General features: G+C 45.2%; 1 protein-coding gene across 3 annotated transcripts; it reads right to left on the bottom strand.

The window, feature by feature from the left end:
- Positions 1–5,259: 5,259 nt before the first annotated feature.
- On the bottom strand, positions 5,260–24,373 carry LOC142495887 (histidine--tRNA ligase, cytoplasmic-like). 3 transcript variants are annotated; one of them, XM_075601968.1, is made up of 15 exons: positions 24,280–24,372; positions 23,882–24,039; positions 23,667–23,704; positions 23,020–23,160; positions 20,712–20,801; positions 19,108–19,227; positions 17,962–18,057; positions 15,547–15,666; positions 14,198–14,305; positions 12,965–13,063; positions 10,604–10,697; positions 9,082–9,209; positions 8,633–8,896; positions 6,618–6,734; positions 5,260–5,442 (listed from the first exon to the last, which is right to left on the bottom strand). In XM_075601968.1, exons 4-15 carry the CDS (start codon positions 23,128–23,130, stop codon positions 5,275–5,277), a joined length of 1,515 nt encoding a protein of 504 aa, XP_075458083.1. In that variant the 5' UTR covers positions 23,131–23,160; positions 23,667–23,704; positions 23,882–24,039; positions 24,280–24,372; the 3' UTR covers positions 5,260–5,274. The 3 variants fall into 3 exon arrangements, with proteins under 3 accessions (XP_075458083.1, XP_075458082.1, XP_075458084.1); XM_075601967.1 differs by having other exon boundaries at positions 23,667–24,039; XM_075601969.1 differs by lacking the exons at positions 15,547–15,666; positions 17,962–18,057 and having other exon boundaries at positions 23,667–24,039; positions 24,280–24,373.
- Between the last annotated feature and the right edge of the window lie 7 nt (positions 24,374–24,380).

Genomic DNA, 24,380 nt, shown 5'->3' on the forward strand with positions numbered 1-24,380 from the left:
AATCTTCCAACGCAGACAAAGACTGGAGAACCAAATATCAGACAATAAAATAAAAGGACTTTGTTTCTCCTTTGTCTTCAGAACATTTAAAAAAAAAAAAAAAAAAAAAAAAGATACAACTGGAAAAGTAAAAGGGATGTAAATTCTGGAAGCTATAAAAAAAAGAAATTGCTTTTAAAAAATATTTTAAATCATTTGAGAAAAAAAAAAAAAAAAAAAGAAGTTAACATTTCAATGTCAGAGAGGCCTGTAAATTCATCCATCACTTCTCAAAGATCACATGGTTGCGACATGCATGGAATAGATTGCTTTCATCCCGGCTATGGAGTGGTGAATGAGATCTACAAGACGGCGAGCAAAAGGAAGCATGGAATTCACTCGAGTGCCAGTCCTCACGATGTTCACTGAATATCATCAGGGCACCAAGCGTTTAATCTATTGAATCTTAAATTAGTCTAAAAAAAAAAGTTCAGCAAACAATTTTTTTTAACCACAGTCAAACCAGATATGTCAAAGAGAGAGAATTAGTAATGCTGGACTAGGAGAGTACTGCATCTTTTAACTTGAATCTACTATAAATTTCTGAAAGCACTGTATGTCTGCGTCCCTAGCGGCAATCTCATTGGTCCCTTGGCCCGCCCGCCCCCGCACACCTCTCATTGGCCTGAGGCGGAGTGACGGGCCAAAGGACACACACACACACACACACACACACACACGTAGGGGGGTGTTACCTACATTAGCGGGGCTCACAGTGTTAGCAGCACCCGCGCGCACCTCCTCCTCTCCCCGTGTCTCCCGCGCTTTCACCCCGCCCCCCCCCTCCCCCGGCGCCGCTACAGTCAGCGGGACACACACACTATTATTACCCTTCAGCGCCCCCCCCCCCCACCCAGTGTCAGCGGCCGTGCGAGACCCCCCTTCTATATCTCCCACCTCTCCCCCCCCACACATATACATGCCCCCCCTCCCTGGCGCTACAACTCACCCCCTCCCCGGCGGGGAACAGCCAGTGGCCAGGCAGGCTGCCTCGCGGCGCCGAGTACCCAAGATGGCGGCGCCCGGCACACAGCGGGGGAGCGGCCACAACACGCTGCCTCCCGCCTCAGATCCACCTGGGACCTGCCGGATGGGTGAGTGAGCGGCCTTCACCTCCCCTCCACCCCCCCTTCACCTCCAGTGTCAGTGTCTCCCCGATACCCCCCCCCCCCCAGCGCCGCTACAGTCAGCGGGGGAGCGAGCGAGCGCCCGGGACACAGCGGGGGAGCGGCCACAACACGCTGCCTCCCGCCTCAGATCCACGTGGGACCTGCCCGGACGGGTGAGTGAGCGGCCTTCACCTCCCCTCACCCCCCTTCACCACCCCTCACCCCCGTTCACCACCCCTCACCCCCGTTCACCTCCCCTCACCCCCTTTACCTCTCCTCACTCCACTTCTCCTCCCTTCACCTCCCCATTTACCTCCCCCCCTTCACCTCCCCTCCACCCCCCCCCCTCTTCACCCCCCTTCACCTCCCATCCACCCCCCCCCCCCCTTCAACCTCCCCTCCACCCCCCCCCTTCACCTCCCCTCCACCCCCCCCCCCTTCGCCTCCCCTCCACCCCCCCTTCGCCTCCCACCCCTCCTCTAACCCTTCCCCCCCTCCTCTAACCCTTCCCCCCCTCCTCTAACCCTTCCCCCCCTCCTCTAACCCTTCCCCCCCCTCCTCTAACCCTTCCCCCCCTCCTCTAACCCTTCCCCCCCTCCTCTAACCCTTCCCCCCCTCCTCTAACCCTTCCCCCCCCCTCCTCTAACCCTTCCCCCCCCTCCTCTAACCCTTCCCCCCCCTCCTCCAACCCTTCCCCCCCCTCCTCCACCCTTGCCCCCCCCCCCCTCCTCCACCCCTTGCCCCCCCCCCCTCCTCCACCCCTTGCCCCCCCCCCTCCTCCACCCCTTGCCCCCCCCCCTCCTCCACCCTTGCCCCCCCCCCCTCCTCCACCCTTGCCCCCCCCCCCTCCTCCACCCCTTGCCCCCCCCCCTCCTCCACCCCTTGCCCCCCCCCCTCTCCACCCCTTGCCCCCCCCCCCTCCTCACCCCTTGCCCCCCCCCCCTCCTCCACCCCTTGCCCCCCCCCCCTCCTCCACCCCTTGCCCCCCCCCTCCTCCACCCCTTGCCCCCCCCCCTCCTCCACCCCTTGCCCCCCCCCTCCTCCACCCCTTGCCCCCCCCCCTCCTCCACCCCTTGCCCCCCCCCCTCCTCCACCCCTTGCCCCCCCCTCCTCCACCCCTTGCCCCCCCTCCTCCACCCTTGCCCCCCCTCCTCCACCCCTTGCCCCCCCCCACCACCCCCTCCTCCCCTTCCCGCCGCCCTTCGCCTTCCTGCCCGCCTTACCGCCTCCCCACCCCCGCCTTTCACCCACCGCCTCACAGCCGCTGCACGCACTCAACAGACACCCGCCACACTCGACACATACCTGCCGCCACACACACCTGCTGCCTCCCGCCCCTACGCACCGACATCACTGACCCACCGCCTCACACCCTAGCAGGACCCCCACTCACAAACAGCACTCACAACCCATGCGCCACCCGCCGCCTCACACCCTAGCAGGACCCCCACTCACAGACAGCACTCACAACCCACGCACCACCCGCCGCCTCACACCCTAGCAGGACCCCCACTCGCAGACAGCACTCACAACCCACGCGCCACCCGCCGCCTCACACCCTAGCAGGACACACGCCTCACATTTTTACATCACTTATGGCACCAAAATATACATTGTACTGTGGTGTGGTTACAATAAACCATTTTTATACAACATCGTATTACATTTTCTTCCATCTTTCTTTTCAATATTATTATCCAACCTTTACAACAAATAGTCATCTATTGTTCCATGATTATAAATAATACTACCTATTACGCATTTACATCCCGGGCAACGCCGGGTCTCTCAGCTAGTACAACTATAAAACCAGCTTGAAAGTAATCTAAAGAAGAATATCAACCTAATGTTTATCATATTCCAGGTTGATTTAATTTCATTTTAAAAGCCTAAAGCCTGCACTAAGCTCCAACCCACCAGGATTTATGCAGACTTCAAAGATACTTATTAGAGAAACATTCTTATCCTGAGCTTCTCTCTAACAAGGCTCTTTGACCAGGATTCACTAATCTCCAATAATGGGTATTATAGGCTAAAGCAGTAAAATTCAGGGCATTATTGAAAACCCTGCTCTCTGATTTGATAATGCACGGAATTTTAACCAATCAGTAATGCCCGGAATTTAAGCAGCAGAATGTGTAGTTTTCAATGTGTTTATTTCCAGTCAATCAGCTTTCAGAACAGCTGAGACAGGGCAGGGGATTCGTCTGATTGAAGTAACAGCTCTGAGACAGGGCAGGGGATTGGTCAGGACGTATCAGCCACAGGTTGACTCCTCCCCCTCCCGAGCTGACTGAGATTTTCTGAGCAGATTCAGTTGAATTGTGTGTGTCAGTAGCAGTGTGTGTGCTGTTGTATATCTGTGTAGAGGTGCTGTGTGTGTATAGAGCTCCAGTGTGTGTGTGTCAGTGTCAGCAGCAGTGTTTATGGGTGTAGCATGTGTGTGTAAGCAGCAGTTTGTGTGTGTGTGTAGAGGTGCTGTGTATAGAGGTGCAGTGTTGTGTGTGTGTATGTTGTGTGTGTAGAGGTGCTGTGTTGTGTATAGAGGTGCAGTGTTGTGTGTGTGTGGGGTGTGTGTAGAGATGCTGTTTTGTGCGGTGTTGTGTGTAGAGGTGGGGGGGTGCAAAGTTTAGTAAGTGGCTGCATTTTTTATTGTGGCTTTAGTGTGTGTGTGTGTGTGTGTGTGTTGTATTGTGCTGTTGTATGTGTAGCAGCAGTTTGTGTGTGTGTGTGTGTGTGTGTGTGTGTGTAGAGCTCCAGTGTGTGTGTCAGTGTCAGCAGCCGTGTTTATGGGTGTAGCATGTGTGTGTAGCAGCAGAGTTTGTGTGTGTAGAGCTGCTTTGTTGTGTGTGCGCGTGTGTGCGTGTAGAGCTGCTGTGTTGTGCGTGTAGAGCTGCTGTGTTGTGCGTGTAGAGCTGCTGTGTTGTGCGTGTAGAGCTGCTGTGTTGTGCGTGTAGAGCTGCTGTGTTGTGTGTGTAGAGCTGCTGTGTGTGTAGAGGTGCTGTGTTGTGTGTGTAGAGGTGCTGTGTTTTGTGTGCAGAGGTGCTGTGTTGTGTGTGTAGAGGTGCTGTGTTGTGTGTGTAGAGGTGCTGTGGTGTGTAGAAGTGCTGTGGTGTGCATGTGTGTGTGTGTATAGAGAGGGGCGGCAGTGTGTGATATAGATATCTGCAGTGTAAGCGTATATAGAGGTGGTTTCATGTATTTACTATTTTATTTTAATAAAAAAATCTATTTAACTATACAAAAGTGTCTATTATTTATGAAATAAGTCTAGATTTAGCCTATAATAGTAATAATCCCCGAAGAACAGGGCATTACTGGCCAATATTGCCCTGGCTGGGTTAAAGTCCCTCGGCTTCGCCTCGGGCCTTCAACTCTTCCAGCCAGGGCATTATTGGCCAGTAATGCCCTGTTCTTCGGGGATTATTACTTAATTATAAATCAGAACTCGATCCCACATTCACTGCCATTGACTTGAATGGTAGTCAACTCTGGATGGAACTCAGAAACCCCTTATTTAAGCTTAACGAATCTCCTCCTTTGATGTGACAAAGTAGGAGGGGTTTATCAGCCGTGCCAATTTCAGTTTTAGCCTCATTGTGTACAAATAACATTGTTTCTTGATTATGATATTTCCTTCCACAGATTGTTCATTCTCTGATGTACAAACCTGGTCAATGGCATAAAGATGCTTGGTGGCATTCGTGAAATCATGCGTTAGTGGTTGGATTACTTGCACAAAGTTGTACGGCGAACATCTTCGAAGAAGGCGGAAACCTTACTTTTTACTAATACAGTACAATGTTCGCAGATGGCTGGGCAAACGCCTTGAGGAGGTCAATGGAGAGTCCTTCTCCTTTAAAATGATTTATTTAATGTCTCTAATAGACCAGAGGATTAAACGGTTTCCTTATTGCAAATCACTCGACGCTCAAATATCATGATCAGGACAAGGTAACTTATTCCTGTTTATTAGTACATTCACAAACAAAAGCAAAAATCTAATAAACCAGATCAGGCATACAGGATGACCACCCTCAGAGTACTTGTGAGCCCTTACCCATCCCTGTCCCATAGCTGGGATATCCCTGTAAAAGATTATTCTATGTACTGTATGTCTTAGCTGTTAATGAATACATGTTCTCACCTCTTCCCTTGTAGCGACCACTCTGAGCTTCACCACTCCATCGTTCAGCTCCTGCTCCCCAATAATGACCACAATTGGGATTCCAGTTTCCTCACAGTAATGGAGCTGGTTCAGTAGCTTTGGATTCTTCTTGTACAGCATCTCTGCCTGTGAAGAAGCCCATAAAGCAATGAGAATATCACCTTATTTTCAAGACATATGCATACATTTTGAAAACATGGAAAAATCGATAGTATCATGCTGCTGCAAAACTGCACTAAACTAAACTATATGTTCAGTACTCCAACAGAATAAAAAGCGCACACACACACACACACACACACACACACACACACACACACACACACACACACACACACACACACTAGAGATGCAGCTTATTTTAGGAGATGCTTCTCAACATCTCATAGGTAGGCGTCAGAAAACATAAAAAGCGCAAGAACTCCCCGCAATCATAGAAAAAAAATATACATAGTGCAAATGTGCAAAATACAAATGTGGCGATTGAAGAAATCTTTCAGTGCCCACTAACATGGTAGTGAAATAAATCAGGTGTTTTCAGATTCTGGAACTGTTCGACTCATAAGATGAAAGAAGAAGGAGGTGGACATAGTATAATACAGATATATACACAGAGATAGAGATAGAGCTCATTCAACTCACATGCTCCAAAAATATAAACAGCCGTTTTGACCACTGGGTCTGAAGTGAACGGTGTCCCCATCATGCACACAGCCGGCTCCAGTCTCTCGTAGTGAGTCGCACTTCCGGGGTCCCCAGTGTATGACGCACACGTCAGCTGGAGGGGACCTCTGATGCCGGCTTCCACGGTGTAGAAGATGCGTTCTCCCAGCCCATGGCTCGCGCTTCAGGATTCCCCGGTCTGACGCGTCGTTCAGCTGGATGTTGAAGCGAATACCTCAAAAAGGTGTAGAAGGTGCAGGGGATGGCAGCACTTGTGAAGACAGGGACTACCCTATGCGGCGTTTCACTCAACGATGTGAGCTTCCTCGGGAGTGGCTCAGAGTTCCAGTGATACTAAGTTCATCTAGACCTACACCAGATTGAATCTGAAAACGCCCGATTTATTTCACCATCATGTGAGTGGGCACTCAAAGATTTCATCAATCACCACATTTGAATTTTGCACTATGTAGATTTGTTTCTTTTTTTTTTTTTGATTGCAGGGAGTTCTTGCGCTTTGAAGTTTTGTGAAACAAGGAGTTTATAACATTCTATAGATCTATGAATATATTGCTTTTGTATTCCACTAGCATTTGGTTGCCCTATATTCGAGTAGTAGCTGATGAAAATCCACTCACCTTAATTCCCGAGTCCCAGAGTGTGGAAATAAGTTTCAGCCGCTCTTCTAAGAGCATCTTCTGAGCTGCTGCCACAAGGACCTGAGTCTCCGTGGTTCGTATCTTCTCCTTGGAAGCCTAAACCAAAGGGAAGACCACACAATGTTTTAGTTGGCAAAGATGGTAAAGCCATTTCAAGCAGCTCGAGGGTGGCTTAATAGAAACATGGGAATAGAAAAAAAGAGGCACTCCACTGGTCTTGCAAAGATCATACATTTATTGCACAAGGATCCCTGTGCAGTAAATGTATGCTCTTTGGAAGACCAGTAGAGTGTCTCTTTTTCTATTCCTATGACACCGGTGATGCCGCATCGAGCTGTGCACCCGTGGCGTTTTGTAACCTGGTACCGCGAGTGCACTTTTACTTGGACTACTTAACAGAAGCATGTACATTAAGGCCATTGACCCTCTGTCATGCGTTCCAATCTATGCGTTGGTTCAGGGAGGAGATACTGTCAAGTGAGAGGGGATTTGGCCCGGGATTAAAGGGGTTACACCCCATTTGGCCACCCTCTACTCTCACCTGGGAAGCAAGGGGTTAACTGGACTGGGGTCCAGTAATGTGTTTTTGCCTTGCTTCAGCCATCCAACTGTTTATTCCCCTGTATAAATGTATTGTTTCTGTGCCAGTGTCTGCACCACACACACACTGGGGCTTAAGGGGTTAATGAGCTGCAGTTAAGGAAAATACAAATATGTGGTGTCTCTTCAGAAATATCCGGGCTTCAACAGGCTTGATTGAAGTTGGGTGTGAAAAGTACAGAGGGGGTTTGGTGTATGTTAACACATCTTGCTGGTAGAGACAGCTAGGCCCATGTCTGGGGCATTGGGTGTGAAATCTAGCACCTGTGACAAATGTTCTTGACACAGGAGTCCCTGCTTCAAAGGATTTATTGACCAGGGGTTATGGGGACCAGGGGTGCGGTTACCCAAGGAGATATCAGAATGAGTGACCTTATTAAATATAAGAATACCATGAGATGTCCTCAGCTGAACGTGCTAAAAATTACATATATTTAACCGTGGGACCGAGCCGCAAATAATGATTACAAACACATGACGTCTAGCAGGTCCTAAGAGACAGATATTAATATCTCTCTTAATTTTAGTATTACACGGTAATATTTTGTCTTATTGGGAGCATCATGCGTGCCGGAATGTATTAATATGTCTCGCGTGCCAGTAAGTATTACTGAACTGAAGCTATGAAGTTATTTAGATAGGAAAAGCAGTTTTTAAACGTCCTTGGGTGGGAGGAGTTTTACTCTGAGGAAAACTGTCAACCTCACCACTGATTTATGAGAGGGGCTGGGTTTAGGTTGTGTTCAATGGGAAATAATGGTATAAGAACCTATGGCTATTGTCTTTCGTGTCTTGGTGATTTTGAAGATTGCTGGATGAACTGCCAGTCCAGAATTATGACTGCTTTATCATTCCATCTTAAGTGAGTGGCCATATTTTGTCTGTTATTTGTATATCTTGTTGTGTTCACCTTTTTCAAGGAATAAATTATATTTTATCATATCTAAGCCTCGTCCAGTTCAACCCAGATATATTTTTGTGTGTATTATTAATAGCCTGTCACAAAGTTACCGTCACTGATACCCTCCAGGGGACCAACATAAGAGTTTTTCATAGACAAAATTATAGTGTACAAAGCTTTCAAAACCTTACAGGTCACTTCTTCAAATGTACAGCCAGTACACACTAGCAGAAGAGTCCTGTGAGGTTTTGAAAGCTCTGAACACTATAATTAGTGTTCCGCATTATCAGTTTCTATTTGTAAAATTTTTTTTGGTGTTTACTTTTCAAATATTAAAACCTAAATGACATTAGGTGTAAAAAAACCAAAAAAACCCACATGCTGTACGCTTGTATTATTGAGCAATGTTAAACTTTAAACCATGTAAAATTAAAATAACACCAATATCGCGTTTCATTATAAATTTTTTACCCTTCGAGTGAATGTCTCGTACCTCTGCGTTCTTCTCTATGATGGAAAATATCCTCTCGATTCCAATACTGACCCCCACACAGGGCACCTTCCTTCCCTTGGAATCAAACATTCCCACCAGTCCATCATAACGTCCGCCTCCGGCCACGCTGCCGACACTGACAGACTCCTCTATATGATCATTCTGCTGCTGTAGAAGTTCTCCCTTATTCTGGAGCAGGACAACTTCATAAATCATCCCAGTGTAATAGTCCAACCCGCGGGCAAGGCTCAGGTCAAAGGAGATCTATCAGGAGAGATTCATCTGATTACATGGAAGAACCAACTAAGACACCCATTCAAAAACAACCTTCAAATGGTATCACAGGTTGATCATTTAAGTGAGATAGTGCCAAATCAGGCACTACCACAGAGAAACTACCATTGACTTGAATGGGAGTTTCCATACGGTATGGTCTCTAACTCACTCACCTTGTCTGTCACACCAAATAGTTGCAAGTATTGGTACAGTAGCTTCATGTCACTCAGTCCATCCATGGCCAGCTTATTCTCTGAAAGTTTACCATCCTTCAATAGCTGCTCAATCAAAGCCAATCCACCTACACTGGTCAATGATAGAACATGCAATGGCATCAGCCCAAATAGCAAATTATATGAAGTGCACATAAAATGCGGTCTTTACAAGACCTGCTACTATGGTCTATTCATTGATCATGCATCTCGGTAACACTAATATTGTTGTTTGTTTTTACATCTGTATGAGATCACTCAACAGCAACAAAAAGTTAAGTGCAGTTAAAATGTGGAACTCATTACCCACGGAGAATGTGATGGCAGGTACAAACGAGATCTTCAAAAAATGGTTGGACATCTTTTTAGGAAAGGAGATCCCAAAAAAGTAAACATGGGAAGGATGTTCATTCAGGGAGAATGCTGATTGCCATTACTGGAGTGAGGAAGGACATTTCCCCCACTTATGAGACAGCAGTTGGTGATATTTCACTGGGGTCGTTTGCTTGCCTTGATCAATATACTGTAAATACCAATATAGGATAAGTATCTGTCGTTTAAATTTAACATAGGTTGAACTCGATGGACGTGTGTCTTTTGAACCTTATGTACTATGCTTTTATGTAACTCCATAATATAAATAGCTGTACATGGAATGAACAGCCTCTCCCCCAGATTTCCAGGGGTCATGTATTAATGGGTCAAAGAGCAGTAAGCATATGCTTCGAAAACCATATAATCAGGCAGCACAGTCCTTCCACTGCAGCCAGGGATTCTGGGTAATGACACGCAACTTTTTGCTTCTTATCCACTTTGATATAAAACCCTTTCTTCGTCTTCTTCTATAAGAAGTAGTGACTTTGCTGCCCAACGATCAAGGGCCATGTTTACTAAACAGTCTTCTTTTTTTGCCATACAGCTTCTTCTGTAACTGGGTGACAACTTAAAGCCGATTCACCCATACAATGAGCTGCAAGGTGTCTTCCAGAATAGGAACATATCTTACAGCAAAAAACGGCATAGTAGATATGGGCCTCTATATATGCCATCTGGTTTCTAATAAGAATTTGAAGTAATTAAAAACACAGTGCGGAGTATTAATAATAATAATGTTTGCTTTCTCATGTTATTCTAATGGAATCAGCATTTTCTATTCAGCATGGAATTTGATACTTTTGCTATCCTGCAATATACTTACAAGGCCAATGTTGAAGTATTTAGTTACTGCATCTATAATTTATACATATGTCTCAATATGCTGGGATTCTGTATTTCCACAGGCGCCACTACAATTTAATTAGCTTCCTGCAGATAAAATATTTTGCCAGTTCAAGAACCAATTATTTGGTGTTGCAACGTATGCAAAAAGCAGGTTACCGTGGGATAACAATTCAGCAAAAGCACTGAAAATTACATGAAGGTAATTTAGTCTCATATTTAATTTATTATCAGCACCTTCAGTGATGTTCCCCATGGTTCATACCGTTAAGTCTGATGTATGCACCAATTTGGTCTACAGTTTCGGGTTTGAAATCCTTCTCTTCAATCATTTCATTCCGGATGTTGTCCCAAGGAATCTAGGAAACACAAATAATTTGAATTCCTAATTTGCTTCTCTATGAGCTTCTAAAGCTTTCTAAAGTCCTTAGCTGCCGGGATGTAAGGTCGCTGCAAAACATAAACCAGGCTAAGGGTTAAAGCAGCAATCTCACCCAAACACATAGATGAACCCTAGTTCTGGGGACATGTGCTTTTCAAGGTTGAAGGCTTTCCCGCCAACCAAGATATGTAATTAACTACTTCTTGCCCAGTAAGCACCCGACTCTTTGTTTAAAGGACACCTCTGAACAACACAACACCTGTCTTACCACAAGAACCCACCAAATCAGGAGATATTCTACTCCGGGAGCTTAAAATGACCGTACACATTGCCCGTGAGCCAATCAGTTCCTGAAACCTATGAAGTCACTGCTCCAGACTGACTCACGGACAGCAAGTTGCCCAATAACCATCTTGGAGGAGGGCCACATTTGGCATGTCCTTCCACAGTCCCCCTATGCCATCAACAACCAGAGTAGTCGCTTCTTGAAGTTGTCCTTATATATTTAAGCCATCTACAATGGTCATTCATTTTGTTTCTCATTTAACAGTGCGTAATGTTTAGCCCTCTCAAACAACCTATATGTGGTCTATAAATGTAAAATACAGTCTATATACTGCAAATAAACAAGTACAATACTGATTTACAACACTTAGGTAAATGTTTAACTTGCACATATTGCCAATCGCGCCCTTATTATGTCTGATTAATCAATTGCTCTTGACCGAGCCATACCCATGAGTCCCAAAGGAGAAGACAAAGGTTTGTGGTTGCTTCCATTCAATTTTAAACATTCCATTCCCAGGTTAACTTTGCACTTACTTGTATGAACACATGCAATTTATCGCTTCCCATTCATTAAATTAGCATTCCATATTCAAAGATATGGAGCATGGACTTGTCAGCAGAGAATGATAAAGGAGACTTGGCAACCCATTGTGTTCCTATCCTGATGAAGCCTCTTGTAAATTCCTAATCTTTAGGCCTCGTCCAGGGTGGTGCTGAGCGGGAGCGCTCACGCTGGCCGCGATGAATCATGTTGCGGCAATGTGTGTGGCCAGCGTGAGCAAGCGCCTGAGCATGCTCGGCGCTCAGAGCAAGCAAATTTGAATTTGCCGCTCATGAGCGCGTCACGCGAGCGGTTCACCCAATGAGGACGAACCAGCTCCGTGACGTCGTGGCTGCGCCCCCAGGCGAGCGCGCGCCTAACCGACCACGGATTGCCGGCCGAGCAGGGTGCAGCGCACGAGCGCCAGTTCCCTGCCTGGCCGAGGCCTTACAGGGACTTCTCCACTAAATCCAAAACCAGGTGACCAATCATTACGCACACTGCAGTCAGACGGGCCCGAAGTTTAATACCTGATCTATTGAGCGAAATTTACACCTGGCAGCCCTGACAAAAATATACAGTGAGAGAAAAAAAAGTTTGTGAACCGCAATGATAAGTACGGAAATTCCATAGTTTTTCCCATGATAACCTTCTTGAATCAAAACCAGGTATTTTCTTACATATCCAATAGGGTTTATATTAACCAATTCCATGTCTTTTGAAACAAAATGATGTATGAATTAGACAAACACGAAGTAATGTGTATTGACAATACTGGTGGCATGTCATGATGAATCATGGATCACAGTGCTGTAGCAAAGAAGATATCCCCAAACATTTGTGTTAATAACTTAGTTTGTGATGATACATACTGCTTTCTTTCGGTACTTTGAAATCAATATACTTTAGAATATTTACCACTATTCAAGGTTACTACATGGCTTTTTTATATACAATAATACAATATTCACGTGGTAGCAGTCAATTTAAATGTGACCTTCACAAAACGCACACTATGTGAAGTTCCTTGACAATTACTAACATTTTACAGAAATTAACTAGTTGCTTTAACAAAGTACGTCATTTTTGCAATACAATATGCAGCCAAGTGCTTTCCTTTTCTGATAGTTTTTCCATCTAAACGTACTCTACATTTAGGTCTACGGAATGGACACCAATCAACTTCTATTTTGTATGATTGCTTTACCAGCACAGATCGTTCATAGTGTGATGTTACACACCAAGGGGGTTAATTCCCTATAGTCCGAAGTGGCTGTTTTAGAAGTTTTTAGCTGAAAATTCCCCTCTGCTTCAATGGGGATTTTCAGTCAAAAATGTCCCAAACAGCCACTTCGGACAATATAGACCATGGCCCCTAAAAGTCCTACTTGCATCTCACAACGTCATCTCTTTACCTTGTCCAGCTTGTCAATGGAAGAGCAAGCCGTTCGAAAGCTAGAGTCTGGAACACCACAAACTGAAAGAATGCCAGTCAGAAGCCTTCTGTCATTCACCTGACGGGAATAGACACAGAAGAGAGTAGCCCATTAAAGACTTTCTACATAACATAATACTGTATATATAAGGCCGTGATTGTACCAGAAATCGCTGGCGATACCACCTGGTGCGACGCCTCACAGCTTCAAAACAAAGCTATAGAATCCAATGAAAGCGCACATAACAATCGCGACGGTAGCGCCGCGACTTACTGCAAAGCTTCTGTCTCATGAAGAGATCTGAGAATTTGTTTTTCACAGACGACGGCCGCATCACGTGATTGCCTCTGGCCAATCGCAGTGCATCTGAACAAACCAATCACACACACCGCTGCTACGATGATGTCACCCGGATCGCTCTGCAATTTCTGGTACAATTGAGGCCTACGGCTTTCAGTAAAGTTAAGCAAAAAAAGAATGCTCAATGTTTTGCTTCTTTAGGACAATGCACCCAATACTAATAAAAAAAAATAAGTGGGTAACATTCTCGGTTTCGCCAAGTGGTCGAGGTAGCTTAAAAAAAAAAAACAACAATACTGTATCGGACATAAGAATAAATCAATCTGAATTTGTTAAAAAGCAGCTCTCGACTTTTTATTTAATTTTTTACCCATCTTCATTTTTATTATAGAATGTGAACCAGTGGATCCCGGCGAGTTTAATCGCGTCACTTTCTCAGTTCCCAAAATACTTACCAGTGAAGTTACCGGGTTTAAAATCTCCCTCCAGGGGAAACAAAATGGCTGCAAAATATTGTCCAATATTATTGGATAGTGGCTTCTTATTAACATCCCTTTAAAAGCAAGGAAGTAAAAGAAAAATAGCAGGCACTTCTGAGTATATTATGTGAATTAGTATATTCCATCAGGATTTCAGTCCAAAGTGAATATGTTTGAAGCACTTATTCCCATTATTCTGTCTCATGTATTACTGCTGTAAAGTGCTATGTACATGGACGCCGCTATACAAATAAAGAAATACATACAAGAGTACAATCTGGAGAAATATCCCTTGTAAAATATGAAGCAAAATCAGCCGCTGTGCTGGAAATTAAGGAAAACGTGCACCACTCCTGCCCAAAACAGCAGCAGACGCAGCACACACACAAAACACACACCTAACTGTAATTGTTTCTTTCAAATCAGTATTTACCTTGATGAGAAACTCCCCCAGCTGCAGCTCGCTGAGGATCTCGTGCACGATCTTCAGACACTCTGCGTCAGGAATCATGGGGTCGTACTGGCCAGCAATGTCAAAATCCTGGGGTCAAGACACATGGCATCAATAACAAGAGGCACCAATGACATGGCAGGTACAACGGGATCAGAAGGATGACTCGGCCATATCCCTAGAAAGGGCTAGGCACACGATTGCAGCCTGTTCAACCTAAATAACCAGGTGCTGCAACATTGGGTTAAAAGTAAGTGATGCCCACGATATGAAATACCTCACGACGTCCCTCCATAAAGGCAGCAGATAAAAGTATCCGGGGCTTTAGAAATCCGGGAACTCGTAGGCCTCACCCTCAAGCCTCAAAATAAGCCTTCCGGATGCTGCAAGCCCCCCCCTCGCCTCCCAGTCATAAGCTGTTTGTTGTAATCCTGCCTACGTTTAAAAAAAAGCTTGAATCAATCGGCCTATAACCATGAATCTCCTGGTAGTAAGTCTATCTTGGTTCAGTTCATGGGAACCTCCATTCTTATTGGAGATGGATTGCTGCCTTATTGCTTTTGTATTTGACATATTAGGTCAGATTCCCGTAAAAAAAATAAAAAATAAAAAGGGTGCAGTCCCATTACTCTCTTGGAAGTAACACCAGTCGCGCCAAAGGGGTGTTTGGCATTTGCTGATGTTACAGCTGCTGTTATTGGTCTTGGGTAAAATATTTCATCCCCTGTACCCTGTTTCCACTTACTCTTCCTTATAGAGTGTAAGCTCCTTGCGACAAGGCCCTCCTTACCTACTGTAATGTATGTTAAAGAGGCAGACCCAGTCTTTTTTTATTTTTTATACTAGTGAATTGAAGCAGGGGGTCTCCGGAGCTGAACCCCAATACATTCAACTTCGGGGACCCCCTGCTTCTGGAGATACTTACCTCTGTAAGGGGTGCTGGTAGCCACTTTGGGGTTCACTATATGTCTACATTTCAAAGCTGCCGGGCTCTGTGGGCCAATAGGAAGCTGTGACATAAATCAGGTGCGGTCTCCTATTGGCCCATGTGATGAAGAAGCTAAAAACTTCAGGAGACACCGGCACCCCCTTCAGGAGGTCTGTATCTCCGGAAGCAGGGGATCTCCGGAGCTGAAATTAAGGGGGGTTCACCTCCGGAGGCCCACTGCTTCAACACTGGATTAAAAATTTTTTAAAAAACAAAAGCCGGCTGGGACTGCCTCTTTAATGCTGTTATTTTATGGCTTCGGTCCTCCAACCCTATTGTACTGCGCTATGGAATATGTTGGCACATTATAAAAGGATTCTAATGAAGAATAATAATTACTCACACACTGATAGAACTCTCTGTAGCGCCCTCTAGCTGGGTTGTCTCGCCTGTAAACCTTGGCAATTTGGTAACGCTTCATGTTGCTTATTTTATTCATGGCAAGAAAGCGAGCGAATGGCACCTTCAGACTAAAGGGTTAAGGGTATTACAAGCACATACACGGCGCCAAAACGAGATCAAGTCGTGATATGTGCTCAGCCGGAACTTGCTTACTATCATCATTCAGGAACTCAGCATTAACTATTCAATAATAGATCATATGCGATGTAATAGCTACAGATGTGTCCACTGGTTAAGTGTGAATCTATACCAAATGCATCCACAAACTCCCCCTGCCTCCCATTCTGGGGGGGGAGGGGGGGCATTTAACTTGGAAAGTGAGCTTTAAAAGTTATGCCAAAGATAAAAAAAAAAAATGAAACGGCATTCTTCTTTCTGAGGTTTTCTATATATAAAAGAGGAGTGGTATATACTCTACTGTGGGGCTGCATTAACCATCAACCGTAAAGGAGGAATATCTCACACTAAGGAGGACATTACATCAAAATATCCTCATATACTCATCAGTGTCTTTTGGGTGTAATCACAATAATTTACACTCAGAGAACTAATAAGGTGCCTATACCTGTGCAAGCTATTGGTCTGCATCTCTTAGGCTGCGGTCCGTCATGACTGTGACACGCGCGCCCGGCGGGGGGGGCGTTGGGTGGGGGGGAGGTTGGGTGGGGGGGAGGGGTAGCGCGTGCACAGCGCTAACCGCGATCTGCGGTCTGAGGGGAGGGAGCTTGCGACGGGAGGGGGCGTGGTCGGGGATTTGCGGGGGCGTGGCCATCACGTTACGCGGCTGGTTTGCCCACATTGGGTGAACCGCCGGTGGGGGCGTGGCCACGCCTCCGTCGCTAGAAGTAAACTCAATTTCCCCTGCCTCTCTGAAAACCTGTCGTGCAGAGCAGGAAGAAATTGCGCATCAGGGTAGCAACTGGGACCGGAGGTACTGGGGGGCGGAGTTTAATCGCACAACGCACGCCGAAACGTGCGCTGTAGTAATTACTGGGACCGCAGCCTTAGGCTACGCTTATAGTGCCGGCGACGTCGCGTGGCTGGCACTATAAGCGCAGCATTAGGGATAGTGCTATCAGTGGTTATTTGCATCATGCATGTGGTCATTTCACTATACTTGAATTGATATTGTTTTTGATTCTTTGTGTTTCTTTTTGTTCCTCTGGTCAGTGAGTGTCATCGAAGGGTCACATCTGGTCATTTATATACATTCCCCAGATACATATATGTATTCTGCAACAGCTTATGTAGAATACTATACCAAGAGCACCCGATGCATTTATGTGCATGTACATTTGTACACATTTTTTTCCTGGCATTCCACAGGCCTTAGAAAAATGGTAGATTAAAAAAAATATATATATTTTTGGCTATATAATAAATGTGCTATTTTTTCTAAGCCCAGTGGAGTGCCGTTTCATCTTTCACATGAACTTGTCTTTGATTGGAGCAATGTGCACCCGTAGTAAGATATTTGCCGTGCTTCCTTTTTCCGCTTTGCTCCTTTAAAAGTTATAAAATAACTTGCGGTTAACTAAAAAGGTTGGGCGTCTTTTTAGAAATGAAAAGGTATACAGTGATATACCAAATAAGTAAACATGGGAAGGATGTTGATCCAGGGAGAAATCTGATTGCAAATACTGGAGTCATGGAGGAATTTATTTTGTACCCTCACCTTTGAATAATGTTTCACTGTTTTTTTGGGGGTTTGTCTTCCTCTGGATCAATAAACTATATACAGGCATACCCCGCATTAACGTACGCAATGTGTCCAGAGCATGTATGTAAAGTGAAAATGTACTTAAAGTGAAGCACTACCTTTTTTCCCCACTTATCGATGCTTCGGTACAGGTAGGGAGCCGATATTGCTGTTCAGGACGTATTGACAGGCGCATGCGCGAGCTGCCGTTTGCCTATTGGGGAGGGGGATCAGTGCGTCACCACTCCTGTGGTCTGTAGGGCAGAATAAGTGTCCGCACTCGCGAAGCGAGGGTACGGACACAGGGGTATGGTGCTATTGAAAATATGTCCTTAGTTGCGAGTGTACTTAAAGTGAGTGTCCTTAAACCGGGGTATGCCTGTATACAAATATAGGATAAAGTATCGGTCGTCTAAATTTAGCATAGGTTGAACGTGATGGACGTACCTCCCTGAGCCTCCCATCGCTTCCCCTGGACCGCACATCGTGGCTTTCAACCGTGCACGCGCTGCCAGGCCCGCGTGCTGCAGTGAACACTGGGGCCCGTAACCCAAGGGGGCCTCAGATCACACTGGTCTACATACAGTTGGCTGGTTACTAGGCTTGGATATTCACATACCAACAAAAGAGCAGTGACTTAGATCAGTGAAAGGATACAGTCAGATCATAGCGCAAGGACAGCAGCTCCCCTCCCTGGTCCTTCAGATCATAGATGAGTTTAGAGTCCTCTCCGTATTTACCGGTCAGTGCTTCCTACAACAACATTGCACTGTAGTTTTAATGGCTGTAGTCTAGACCAAGGGGTGGCCAACTCCAGTCCTCAAGGGTCAGGTTTAAAGATATCCCTGCTTCAGCACAGGTGGCTCAGATCAGTGGCTCAGTCGACACTGCTCTGGCTTACAAGTCCCAGGATGCTGTGTGACTGACTAGGACAGAGGCAAAGAGAAAACAAGCACAATACAAAACTAAAATGAACAAAGCAGCAATCCGTGCAGATAGCGATTTTTATTTTATTTTTACAGTAATGGATCTCAATGCCGTTTTAATTTTTTATTTATTTTTTTAAATCTAAAACACCATTTTCAGGAGGGGGGGGGGGGAGAAGGGGGACAATAAAAATCTCATGATCCATTCAGGAGATATGTTAGTTTCAAATATGACGTATCCGGGAGGTTAAAATGGAGAACTCCCCGCTGCCCAGTGCAGTCTAAAAATTACCATGGTAACCTCAGGTGCCAGAGATGAAGAAATTCACGATTTTAACACGAAGAGAAAAAAAATATCATGCAGAAAATGGCAGAACATGCTCAGGGAGCAAAATATTAATATAACAGGAGTTAAACAGATATAGACCTCTGGGGGATTGCTGCTTTAAACTAGGGAGAAAAATGTAGTTATAGGTTTGTCATGATTATTGGTACTGTATAAATATTTTAACACACTTGGTTGGATGTACAGAATGGGCTGTTACTTTGGTTTGGATGTACAGAATTAAATAAGGATTGGTAACCGCTGCTGTTAAAGTCAATTCGATTAAAATATTCACATATACAAGTTGGCACTATGGAGAAGCCCCTCCACAGGTTGTCAACTATGGCTTCTCTATAAGTGACCGAGTAGGTGACACCGAATCTACAGGCTTTTCTTTGTGCTGGATGTACTTACATGGTGTTATAGGCCCCAGCAAAGAGATTCACGTATAGCTAACCAGCAAGGTTATAGAGTGACCTTCACATGACCATATGCTTTGGAGCCACCCTCATTAACTCACCAACCCAAGGCCTGAACACCCAGTCTACTAACCTTCAGCTCAAACACAGGGGTGTCAATGTTCTCAGCTCCATGACGCTTAAAACAATTCACCACCGTTCTGAAGACTCTCTCCCGGATTGCCATTTGCTTAGGGTGAACATCACGTGTGCCCTGTGAATACAGCACAAAATGTGTGTGTGGAAATGTATTGTTTCAGTCATTTGAAAGGCATAAAACTGTACATGGACATTTATGAAACTTTCGCTAGAGGAGAGAAGGAGCGGCTCAGTAAGTTAAAGACATTGACTGGCACTGAGAGTGTGAAGCAGGGGAGCCTGGTTCAATTCCCTGTGTCGGCTCCTTGTGACCTTGGGCAAGTCACTTTATCTCCCTGTGCCTCAGGCACCAAAAACATAGATTGTAAGCTCCATGGAGAAGGAATGGGTCTGCAAAATGTCTCTGTAAAGCGCTACGTAAAACTAGCAGCGCTATACAAGAACATGCTATTATTATTATTAAGAGTTTGCGATCGGGGAAGAGAGAGCCGTTTTAGAATTGGTCCATTGACATATGAATGTGTATCTTTATTTATATAGCGACCGCAGTGTCCTTAGCGGTTAACAAGAGAGACAATACAGTACAGGGAATTATAAGAGAAGTGTAACACACAAAATCAGACAATAGGAAACGCCCTCCCTGGGAGAGCTTACAATCTAAGTGGTATGTTGGGAGACTTAAAGAGACAGCAGGTGAGGGAATAAGTGAAGGCAGTGCTTGGCAGGAGTGACTGTCATTGTGGGACAGTAGCCACGAGTCCAGGCTATTGAACTGCTTCATTTAAGAGGTGAGTTTTAATGTTTGACTTAACGGAAGGGAGCGAAGGTGCTTGGCTTACACCAAGTGTGAGGGAGTTCCACAGGTAATGTGCAGGGAGGGCAAAACAAAGTTTAAGACGAGAGAGAGAGCGAGCAGTAGCAGTGAAAGGGGTGGAGAGGAGACCGTTATGAGTAGAGAGCAGGAGACAAGCAGGGGTATAACGAGAGATCAGAGCCGACATGTAAGGAGAAGGAGTTAAGTGTATTCATAAATATATATACCTTCCAAAACACTCCTCTACACCAGGGGTGCGCACAGTTTGTGCGCTGCACGCCCCTGCCTGCCAGCCCACCGCTCGCACCCCCCTGCCTGCTAGCCCAGCGCTTGCGCCCCCCCTTCACAGGAACCGGCGACAAATGACGCCGTGGGTCATGTGACCCCGCAGCGTCATTTGACACTCGTTGCCGAAGACAAGGTAAGTGAAGTAGGAGACATTGCAGAGGCCTCACGCGATCCCCAGGCATTTCATTTAAATGCCTTGGGGGAAGAGCGCGGGGCCACTGCAACCACTGCGCCGCCCCCCCCCCAGAAAATCTTGCGCCCCCACAATATGTGGCGATACCTGCGAACACACCAGAGTGTGATTCGTCGGTGAAAACAGCAAATTAATGGACGAAAAATGTGATTTCTGCTAAAAAAAATTGCCCTTTAAAGCTCGGCGAAACGTTCCGTTAGGAATCAAAATTTTTTTTTGGGGGTGGGGGGCACTACATTTCAGGCAAATGCATTTTGAATAGTTATACATAACTCTGCTCACAAATCACTTGGTGAAATCTTACCTTCGGCGTTTTCAGTACAAAACTTGGCTCCTGGGTTTCCGAATCTGGCCTAGTTATTACATCTTGATGTCTGCAAGGTTTGTCTATCATCTATAAACATATAAATACACTGGATTTGTTGCAGTCTGTAAAAATAAGACTTATTTCCAAAACCCCTGTCTGTTTGGTAACTAACATTTATGAATTGCCTTCTGATGTCCAAGTTGGGAACTCTACAAATATCAATTTATTGTGCAAAAAAGAAAAACGTTTCGGTGCACGTGCAGACATCACCCCCGATTAAGTTGATTTTTTTTTAGTGCCCAACTTGGTTTGTGTCATATAATTCTGAGGACTTCTATGGCCCTATGTACAAATTATACATACATGTTGTTCTACTTAAGAATTTTCAAATGCATGACTGCTATTAAAATTTCACGTGCAATAACATATATGTCGTTTATATGATGATCAAAAATAAATTCCAATTTTTTCCCCAAACATGACATTGGAAGCGTGTTCTGCTGCTCACCGACAGGCAGCTAAATATCACTGCAGGTTGCTGAGGACCCTCCAACAGAAGGAGGAAGAAGAAATCACTGTAGACTATCTGCGTGTGCAGGATGGTGCTACGTCCAACCAATTCCTATGGAAGTCTCCTAACCCAGGGGTGCGCAGAGTGGAGGGCACGCCGGTTGCCGAGGCCACCCGGTCTTCCTCAAAGCATTTAAATGAAATGCCTGGGGAGGCGTGAGGCCTCTGCAACGTCTCTTACCGACTCTCCAGCGCCGCGGCATCAAATGGCAACACGACGTCACATGACACAGCCAAAGCAGGTAAGGAAAGGGGGTGCCAGCAGGGGAGGGGGGGGCATGCAGACAGGGGGGTGCGAACGGAAAAGTTTGTGCACCCCTGTCCTAACCTATGCATCTTACAACAAACAAAACATTTTCTGTTTAATAGTTACAGCTAATCTTACATTACACCAAAACATAGTGTTTTTTACAGGGCCGGCATAGTGGATGTGCAGCTGGTGCGACTGCACCTGCCCCAACGCTCTTCCACGGCCCAACTACACTATGCACAGTTTAATGTTTAACCATCACAACATTTACATTGTGATTACCGGGGGAGAGCGCGGGGCCTCTAAGTGTCGGCAAGTCCTCCTGCTGCCATGACAACGTGGCAGAACATAACACGAGGGTGGGAAGGAGGTCCCCACGCGTCACATCCTCATGGCGACATGTTGTAGTATGCGGAGATACCAGGTCCGGAGGAAGTAAGAGACCCCACCAAACTCCCAGCCGGCCCGGTACATGCTAAATAGGTGCAGTTGAAAGGTGTGTTACTAGGTAGGTTCGTCATAGGTTCAACTCTATGGACATATGTCTTTTTTAAACCTGATCTTCTTTGAAGCTACTTTTACATAGTACAGGGGTGCGCAAACATTTGCAGCTGCGCCACCCCTGCCTGCTGCCCCGGTGCTCGCGCCCCCCTTACCTCCGTTCCCTGCGTCAAATGACGCCGCAGGGTCATGTGACATCACGTGACCCCACGGCGTCTTGACGCCGCGTTAGCAGCTGTCTGAATCTCGGTAAGTAACAGGTTGCAGAGGCCTCACGTGATCCCCGGCGTTTAATGTAAATGCCGTGGGGAAGAGCACGGGGCCACTGCAACCACCGCGCCCCCCTACAAAAATCTCCTGACCCCCTGGGGGCATGCCCCCCAGTTTGCGCACCGCTGACATAGTAGATAGAGAAGCTAATGTAAGTATGATCGCCACACCTCAATTTCTCTCCTTCCATGGAGAATCATGCGTTGTAATGGACTCTTTTCTCTGAAAGCAGTAATCCCACACCAGTAACCCAAATTAGTTTCACTCCTATAATGTTAGACTCTTGCCCCAAAAGACATTTCCTGTGCATTATTTTCTTCATCTCTAGCTTCTGATGTTACTATGGTAACCTTTAGACAGCTCCATTGTAACCTCCCAGACACTTAATATTTCAAATGCTTATATCTCCTGAAAAGAGCATTTATTTAAAAAAATAAAGAACAGCTTTGGAAAACAACAAGGAGATATGCAAATATGGAGCAGCCATTATGAAACCCCCAATCCGGAACAGGAAAACTCCAGAATTTAAAATAAGTAGTAACATAAAATAACCAGTTTTTGTCCACCACAAGTTTTCCAATAAAGTTCAGTATGCTGTCAAGACACTTCTGTCAGGAGAGATCTGACCACCATGCATTTGGATAGAGCTCAGAGCTTCTCTGACACGAAGAAGCAGCTACAAATTATATTGAAGCGAGGCCGAAGAATACATACCTGATTATTGTGATGAGAGGACATGGAGCGGACAGCTGCGTCATAAACTACCATCCTCTGGCCAACCAATGTTGTCCATGATGATGTAGAGAGACACCTCAACGGCTTCATGCTTTATTTTGAGGATGTCACACACGTTGTCTAGAGAGGAGATATACCGGTATATATATATATATATATATATATATTTTTTTTAATTTTGGAGGCAGGAGTTTAACGAGAATCATTCTACAATTTGCAGCACTGTATATAATAATTATTATAAATAAGCTAGGACCACAGGACATTACAACAAACACAATGTTTAAATATTAAGGATGAATGTATATATTTTGATTTATGGAGCCCCAATAATGTATGCATTGCGTTACAAAATAAGACAATACAGTGCAGTACAATAAGTATTATAAAAACCAGACAATAGGAAAGGAAATCCCCGCCCAGGGGATCTTTTAACCCAAGTATCTGTTAAGTATACATGTTTTCATCACAATTCCATAAAGGGATTTATAATTATATATAAAGCATGTTAAAAATATTTTTAGAATTATGCAACAACGATCATTAAAGATTTGGAATAAGGTCAATAAAAAAATCTGTAAAAGAGAAGACTAAGGTCACACAGAATGACTCTCCTATAGACTTACTGGTCATTCAACGCAGTTATTCCTAGTGAATTCCACATCTGAAAGAGAAGATTACATGGGAGAGGTCACTTGGTAACTGCAGGGCTCCCAAGCACAGATCGAATGTCTCCACCACCAGGTGATCCGCACAGAACAATGGTCATTAACATTTCCCAGGTGGGGACACTGTGCAGCTCTGGCTTTGCAGACCAGCACACAGCCCAATACGCACTCACGTGTGCTCCTGTCACCTCTGCGAGCCTGGGCGGCTTGTCTATCCCATTCATCCAACTCTATGGTGACCTCTCCGACTCTATGATCTCTCTGTAGCCTCGCCTCGTCCAGCCAGCAGGGGCATATATGATACGGGCAAATTAAAAAGCCAGTTTCAAATCTACAGGAACAACAAGGGAAGTTACATTAAAAATTATATTAATACCAAAAAAATGTTTATGAATAAAAGTAGGTACACAAACAATCTAACAAGGGGACAAAAATAGTATAAGAAAAAATATAAATATATATATATATATATAATGGATATATTCTGCTTAAATAATGGAGACTTGTGGGACTTTTGACATAAACTATTATATTGCCCAATAATAAAAATAATAATAATAATAATCACCACCTTTATAACCATGAGGACGAATAGTTTGCCCAAATCAAAGATGGTGGCGCCGAGCTTCCGGCCTTTTTCTGACCGTCGGAAGTCATCTATGCATGTGTTGG

The sequence above is a fragment of the Ascaphus truei genome, chromosome 5 (genome assembly GCF_040206685.1).
Source record: "Ascaphus truei isolate aAscTru1 chromosome 5, aAscTru1.hap1, whole genome shotgun sequence".
NCBI lineage: Eukaryota > Metazoa > Chordata > Amphibia > Anura > Ascaphidae > Ascaphus > Ascaphus truei.

What these genes read in the sequence shown, in the direction of transcription:
- LOC142495887 (XM_075601968.1), bottom strand. Translation starts at nt 23,130, where the DNA reads ATGAAGCCGTTGAGGTGTCTCTCTACATCATCATGGACAACATTGGTT. An exon ending in TATTTGGTGTGACAGACAAG is followed by an intron (nt 8,897 to 9,081) that starts GTGAGTGAGTTA and finishes CTCTCCTGATAG; the next exon opens with ATCTCCTTTGACCTGAGCCT. An exon ending in TCATAGAGAAGAACGCAGAG is followed by an intron (nt 6,735 to 8,632) that starts GTACGAGACATT and finishes CCTTTGGTTTAG; the next exon opens with GCTTCCAAGGAGAAGATACG.